At 51.7% G+C, this 7,558-nt stretch overlaps 2 protein-coding genes across 4 annotated transcripts in view; one reads left to right on the top strand and one right to left on the bottom strand.

Annotated features, from left to right (window-relative positions):
- Positions 1-6,848, bottom strand: part of LOC108520228 (heat shock 70 kDa protein 1-like) — a 12,845-nt gene extending 5,997 nt beyond the window's left edge. Inside the window, exon 1 of one of the 3 annotated variants that reach the window (XM_017859488.1) lies at positions 6,735-6,848. The gene's annotated coding sequence lies outside the window, so the exon portion shown is untranslated. Of the gene's footprint in view, positions 1-77; positions 162-300; positions 381-6,734 lie in introns of those variants that run through there. The other 2 variants (XM_017859489.1, XM_017859486.1) reach the window with 2 other exon arrangements.
- Positions 426-7,558, top strand: part of LOC108520227 (heat shock 70 kDa protein 1) — a 14,690-nt gene continuing 7,557 nt past the window's right edge. The window contains exon 1 of the mRNA XM_017859485.1: positions 426-2,489. Within this exon, the coding sequence (XP_017714974.1) occupies positions 573-2,489 (1,917 nt within the window). The 5' untranslated portion in view covers positions 426-572. The remainder of the gene's footprint in view (positions 2,490-7,558) is intronic.

The following is a 7,558-nucleotide window of genomic DNA, read 5'->3' as shown; positions in this document are numbered from 1 at the left end:
CGCGCGTCACCCGCTCCCCGCACCATCCCCCTGCCCACAACTGCACGAGCCCCCACAATTAAAAGCCCAGCGCCGACCCTTCCTGTCAATTAGGCGCTGAAGCGGAGGCGGCCAGCATCGCCATGGAGACCAATACCCTTCCCACCGCCACTCCCCCTTTCTCTCAGGGCCCCTGTCCCCTCCAGTGAATCCCAGAAGACTCTGGAGAGTTCTGAGCAGAGGGCGGCACCCTGGCCTCTGATTGGTCCAAGGAAGGCTGGGCGGCAGGACGGGAGGCGAAACCCCTGGAATATTCCCGACCTGGCAGCCTCATCGAGCTCGGTGATTGGCTCAGAAGGGAAAAGGCGGGTCTCCGAGACGGCTTATAAACGCCGAGGGGCAAGCGGTCCGGAAAACGGCCAACCTCAGGAGCTGCTGCGAGAGATCGCTGCCTTTCCAGAGCTAACCTGTACGGCTGCAGGCACCAGCGCCGTTGAGTTTCCTGCGTTCCGGAGGACTGAGCTCTTGTCGCGGGTCCCGTCCGCCGTTTCCAGTCCCGAATCTCAGAGGGGAGCAGACAGCGGGGCACCGGCATGGCCAAAGCCGCGGCGATCGGCATCGACCTGGGCACCACCTACTCCTGTGTGGGGGTGTTCCAGCACGGCAAGGTGGAGATCATCGCCAACGACCAGGGCAACCGCACCACCCCCAGCTACGTGGCTTTCACAGACACCGAGCGGCTCATCGGGGATGCGGCCAAGAACCAGGTGGCGCTGAACCCGCAGAACACCGTGTTTGACGCGAAGCGGCTGATCGGCCGCAAGTTCGGCGACCCGGTGGTGCAGTCGGACATGAAGCACTGGCCTTTCCAGGTGATCAACGACGGAGACAAGCCCAAGGTGCAGGTGAGCTACAAGGGGGAGACCAAGGCATTCTACCCCGAGGAGATCTCGTCCATGGTGCTGACCAAGATGAAGGAGATCGCCGAGGCGTACCTGGGCTACCCGGTGACCAACGCGGTGATCACCGTGCCGGCCTACTTCAACGACTCCCAGCGCCAGGCCACCAAGGATGCGGGGGTGATCGCGGGGCTCAACGTGCTGCGGATCATCAACGAGCCCACGGCGGCGGCCATCGCCTACGGCCTGGACAGAACGGGCAAGGGGGAGCGCAACGTGCTCATCTTTGACCTGGGCGGGGGCACCTTCGACGTGTCCATCCTGACGATCGACGACGGCATCTTCGAGGTGAAAGCCACGGCCGGGGACACCCACCTGGGTGGGGAGGACTTTGACAACAGGCTGGTGAACCACTTCGTGGAGGAGTTCAAGAGAAAACACAAGAAGGACATCAGCCAGAACAAGCGAGCCGTGAGGCGGCTGCGCACTGCCTGCGAGAGGGCCAAGAGGACCCTGTCGTCCAGCACCCAGGCCAGCCTGGAGATCGACTCCCTGTTTGAGGGCATCGACTTCTACACGTCCATCACCAGGGCGAGGTTCGAGGAGCTGTGCTCGGACCTGTTCCGAAGCACCCTGGAGCCCGTGGAGAAGGCTCTGCGCGACGCCAAGCTGGACAAGGCCCAGATCCACGACCTGGTCCTGGTCGGGGGCTCTACCCGCATCCCCAAGGTGCAGAAGCTGTTGCAGGACTTCTTCAACGGGCGCGACCTGAACAAGAGCATCAACCCCGACGAGGCTGTGGCCTACGGGGCGGCTGTGCAGGCGGCCATCCTGATGGGGGACAAGTCCGAGAACGTGCAGGACCTGCTGCTGCTGGACGTGGCTCCGCTGTCGCTGGGGCTGGAGACGGCCGGAGGCGTGATGACTGCCCTGATCAAGCGCAACTCCACCATCCCCACCAAGCAGACGCAGATCTTCACCACCTACTCGGACAACCAACCCGGGGTGCTGATCCAGGTGTACGAGGGCGAGAGGGCCATGACGAAGGACAACAATCTGTTGGGGCGCTTCGAGCTGAGCGGCATCCCTCCGGCCCCCAGGGGCGTGCCCCAGATCGAGGTGACCTTCGACATCGATGCCAACGGCATCCTCAACGTCACGGCCACGGACAAGAGCACCGGCAAGGCCAACAAGATCACCATCACCAATGACAAGGGCCGCCTGAGCAAGGAGGAGATCGAGCGCATGGTGCAGGAGGCAGAGAAGTACAAAGCGGAGGACGAGGTGCAGCGCGAGAGGGTGTCAGCCAAGAACGCCCTGGAGTCGTACGCCTTCAACATGAAGAGCGCCGTGGAGGATGAGGGGCTCAAGGGCAAGATCAGCGAGGCGGACAAGAAGAAGGTGCTGGACAAGTGTCAAGAGGTCATCTCGTGGCTGGATGCCAACACCCTGGCCGAGAAGGACGAGTTTGAGCACAAGAGGAAGGAGCTGGAGCAGGTGTGTAACCCCATCATCAGCGGACTGTACCAGGGTGCGGGTGGTCCCGGGCCTGGCGGCTTCGGGGCTCAGGGTCCCAAGGGAGGGTCTGGGTCAGGCCCCACCATTGAGGAGGTAGATTAGGAGCCTTCCCAAGATTACCGTTTTTGTTTTGGCGCCTCAAGACTTTGTATTTCCTAATATTTCTGTTTGTCATTTCTCAGTTTCCTGTGTTTGCAATGTTCAAGTTTTTTGGTGAAATACTGAACTTGCTTTTTTTCCAGTCTCTACGTGTAGAGATGAATTTATACTGCCATCTTATGACCATTTCTTCTTTGTAATACACTGAACTCAGGCCATTTTTTAAGTTAGTTACTTCAAAGTAAATAAACTTTAAAATTCAAGTGATGCCTTTTTTTCTTTTATTTGGGGGTCAGTAGGGTCTGCATAGGTTGTCTTTCTCATAGCGTCTAAAATGGAATGGCATTTTTGCCTCCAGTAAGGGCACATATTAGAGAAGTGTGGCTATTGTAATGTGATCCATTTGTGTTAGACAAATGGTATGCTCCAGTAAAGCTTCTTAATTCTGTCCGGGCGTGGTGACTCAAGTCTGTAATCCCAGCACTTTGGGAGGCTGAGGTGGGTGGATCACTTGAGGTCAGGAGTTCCAGACCAACCTGGCCAATGTGGTGAAACCCTGTCTCTACTAAAAACACAAAAATTAGCCAGGTGTGGTGGTGCATGCCTGTTGTCCCAGGGAGGCTGAGGCAGGAGAATCGCTTGAACCCAGGAAGTAGTGGTAGCAGTGAGCCGAGATCACGCCATTGCACTCTAGCCTGGGTGTCACAGTGAGACTCACACACACAAAAAAAAGTTAAAAAAAAATAGTAAAGCTTGTTGATGCTGATTGGGTGTTTAGCCTGAGGGTACAGAAAAAGTTTAACACCTGGGATGGTAGCCTCAAATTGGTGTTTGTGTAAGATTGGTCTCAAAAGAGGTGGGGTGGGGTGGGGGATGTTTCTGCAAAAGTGGTCAGAGAGGATGCAGTTAGATGGGAGGCCAGTGCTCCTACCTCCTGTAGGTACACCTAATAAGCTTATTATGCACTTGATATTTAATCTAGATTCAACACGGAATGGAAGGAGTGTCCTACATTTCGAAGTGAAAAAATAGGGGTACATGCACTGGCTTGCTGAGTTATGCACATGTGCTTTAGTTGTCATCTTTTAAAATGGAAGGGTTTGGCTTGATGCTTCTCTTATGACTGAAAGCATACTGAAATAGAAATGTCACATTCTTAGCAGTTATCACCTACAATTTACCCCAGTGAGCACCCGAGCCAGGAAGACCTACATACAGACTTCACTCCCATGCACTTTCCCTTGGAGATGCTTCATGCCCCAGCTGCTAGCATCCCAGAAGTAATTCCCTCCTTGTTGGAAAACGCCCACTACAATCTTTAAAGCTCCTGGCGTGAGCCCCTTTAAAAATAAATTGTATCTGGCCGGGTATGGTGGCTCATGCCTGTAATCCCATCACTTTGGGAGACCGAGGCAGGCGGATCACCTGAGGTCAGGAGTTCGAGACCAGCCTGGCCAACATGGTGAGGATGCCCCCCCCCGCCCGTTCCCGCTCCACTAAAAGTAAAAAATTAGGCACGATGGTGGGCACCTGGAATCCCAGCTATTCGGGAGGCTGAGGCAGATGAATCGCTTGAACTCGGAAGGCAGAGGTTTCAGTGAGCTGAGATTGTGCCACTGCACTCCAGTCTGGGTGACAGAGCGAAACTCCATGTCAAAAAATAAAAATAAATTGTGTCAGCTGGGCGCAGTGGCTCATGCCTGTAATCCCAGCACTTTGGGAGGCCGAGGCGGGTGGATCATCTCAGGTCAAGAGTTTGAGACCAGCCTGGCCAACAGGGTGAAACGCCGTTTCTACTAAAAATACAAAAAAGTAGCTGGGCGTGGTGGCGGGCACCTATAATCCCAGCAACTTGGGAGGCGGAGGCAGGAGAATCGCTTGAACCCAGGAGGCGGATGTTGCAGTGAGCCAAGATCGTGCTATTGCACTCCAACCTGGACAATGAGCGAAACTCTGTCTCAATGAAAAAATAAATAAATAGTATCTAAGGGCAATGAAAATGTTTTGGAACCAGATAGAGTTGACCGTAGCATAACATTGTAAAGGTCAAGGCTGCACTGAGCCATGACTGCACCACTGTACTCCAGCCTGAGCAACAGAGTGAGACCCTGTCTCTGAAAAAAAAAAAGAAAAAGAAAAGAAAAAAATCAATTGTATCAATATTTACATTAAAGCACTTTATGAGCTTATGTGTACCTCAAAGCCCATCAAACCATTCACTAAATACTTGTTATGAAGAAAATCCAGTGTTATGGGAAATGACACATACAGGTAGACCTTGCTTTGGAAGTCTGGAAATAGAAAATAACTATGAAATGCTTAGGTTTCCAGGCCAGCCTATAGAGGAACACTTATCTCTTATGGTAGTTAAACTGTAGTACTGTGGACTCTGGCCACAATGTAAATCAATCTTTATGGGAATATGCTTTTGCTATAGGACCTCCTCTCCCCTTCAGAGCTGCAGTAGCATTTGTGACTCTGATCTGCAGACCCTATAGTGACTGTAAACCAGGAGCAACTACCACTCCTGTGGCATGGGGTGGGGAAAAGGGTAGTTGGAAAAGGGTGGCGATTGAGAAGGACCTACCAAATGCCTTTGTTGAAACAGCTGAGAAATCATCAGACATAACATTGAATGGAGGCAGTAAGAGAGTTCCTATGGCCCTATCAATCAAGCTTATTAGTAGGTGTTTTAACAAGAAATATATACAAATTATTGTTTGCCTGCATACCCTAGCACAGAGTACTGTACCTTGAAATATTCACTTTGTAACCTCAAGAAAAGAGGTTGAGGGAGCTGTGGAATTAGCAAAGAGAATGCAGCGCCATCCATAAACGAAGTGATGTTTTCAGTAGCAGAGGAACTTTGAGGGAGGAAAAGTGCAACAGGAAAAATAACTGCAGGTGTGGAAAAACTAATACAGATATCTTCTCGATTCCAGTCACCTCCTGCCTTCCTATACCAGGCCTCAGAAGGCAGCAGGCTATGATAATTTGATTTTATATGGCCTTTGAACCCAGGATTTTACTTTGTAACATATACACTTACTGTTACTCCTGGCCTTTAGAGTTCTTGTCATCCTCAAAAGACGAAAAAGGTACCAAAACAAAAAATTAACTACAGTATTTTATAGATGTGAGAGAAGTGGGCAGAAATAATACGGCTTTAGGCTAAAAGAGGAAATGAGGTTACTTTGGGGGGGACAATATTGGCGATTTCTGAGGGGGCGATCCTTACGTGAATATAAAAAATTGTGACAGCCACCATTCCTCCCGCTAACTGATCTAAATCCGTCCCCTTGGGAAACGTCCCTGAGGTATCTATCAGGTGCAGTTCAGCCAGAGGGAGTAAGCCCACCGGGCCCTCGTCCTTTCCTAGCACCACTATTTAAAGGGATGTTTGAGGGGTAGGGCAGAGGAGCATTCCAGACACCGGGTTAAACCCGCCCCACCCCGCTGGCCCATGTCCAGCCCGATCAATAATTGGAGAAGAGAAAGGAGCACGGCGTGGTGGCGCGGACCTGGAGAACAAGCTACCCAGGAGGCTGAGGCGGGAGGATCCCTTGAGCCTGGGAGATGGAGGCTGCAGTGAGTCATGATTGCACCACTGCACTCCAGCCTGGGAGACCCTGTCTCAAAAAAAAGTTGAAAAAAAAATTAGAAGGGAGGGCACCAGAGAAGGGCTGGACCAGGTTCACAGGTTCGGACTGCGGAGGAGCCCAGCAACCGAGAATCACTCCTGAGGGTCTAATTTTCTTATTCTCTTGATGCCTCACGGGGCGAGGGACTAGAACGGGGCGCTGAGCTGGCGGTAGGCAAAAGCCAACCGACTGCGTCCCCCACTCCTTTCCCATCAGTCGCGCGTCCCCGCGCAGACGGGTGCGCGCTGGCCGCGGGCCGTGGGGACCTTCTCTTCTCGCCTCTGGCCACCCAATGCATCTGATTTAGTTGTATGAAAGTTACAAAACTCTCCAATATTTTCGTCTTGTAAGTTACCTAGTATGAGAGAAACTCGAAAGGTCCTTCTTTCTTTCCTCCTTTAATCCCTTTTGGAAAAAAAAAAAAAACCATCGGAAAACGCAGGAGTGGGACAGGCAGCCCCGAAGCCAGCCCCGCCCTCAGGCCCCAGCGGCCCAGCCTTTTCTTCCTCCCCACCGCACTCCCCCGCCCTTCCTCGGGTTTGGCTGAGGCTCTTTCCCCTGTGGTTGGCTCTGCTCAAAGTTTCTAGAGTTTTCTGACCTTCAAGGCGAGAACTGCTGTGTCATTCTTAGGGACACTGCCCAACAAACTGCGCCACCCAAGTCTCTCTCCCTCCCCTCGCCAAGCGGTCCTAAAACATCAAGGTTAGTCAGGACTCTATATTTAACGTCCAGAAGATTCTGTGAACTGTATGCCAACTTTGCCATAGTAACGGGGCTCCCCGCTCCTTTCCCCTCTTTTTGCCTGAGCAATCTGTTCTATCAGAAAGGAGAAGCAGGGCTGGGAGAGCTGGAAGGTGGGGAAGGCAAGAGCTTGTAGGGGCCATGGTCGTGAGTCCGAAGAGCGGAACAGCAGCCAGGAAGGGAGTCCCTGGCTGATCACAAACCTGAGGTGCTGAGTGCCCAGCACTGTGTTCATTTGTTTTCCTTTTTAGAGAATACAACAATTAGGTCTATCCACAAAATTAAAAGCAAACAAAACCCAGTTAGGTTGATAAGCCAGTGTGGGAAGGAGTACAAAATGAGTGTGAGAACGTGTGGGTCCAATCACCAGTTCTGTAACCTGTCCTCTGGGTAACCAGATCAAGCCACTGAACTTCTTTGATCCTTGGTGCTCTCTTTGACAATGAAAAGGTTTGACTGAATGGCCTGTGCCTGCAGATCTTAGGACAGTTTTTACATTAAGCTGAAAGCAGCTGTAGTCCTACTAATGGTCCCCAACTTTTAAACACCTAAATAAGAATGACTAGGAGTCACATCTGAGAATATGGGATCCCCAATAAAAGGAGGGAGAAGATAATATTTTCTTTGATCATGTAGGGAATTTTTATTTTTTTTATTTATTTTTATTTTTATTTTTATTTT

This window comes from Rhinopithecus bieti, unplaced genomic scaffold (genome assembly GCF_001698545.2).
Source record: "Rhinopithecus bieti isolate Rb0 unplaced genomic scaffold, ASM169854v2 scaffold_51440, whole genome shotgun sequence".
Lineage (NCBI taxonomy): Eukaryota > Metazoa > Chordata > Mammalia > Primates > Cercopithecidae > Rhinopithecus > Rhinopithecus bieti.
Note: the sequence above shows the minus strand (reverse complement) of the source record. Positions and strands in the feature narration are given on the sequence as shown.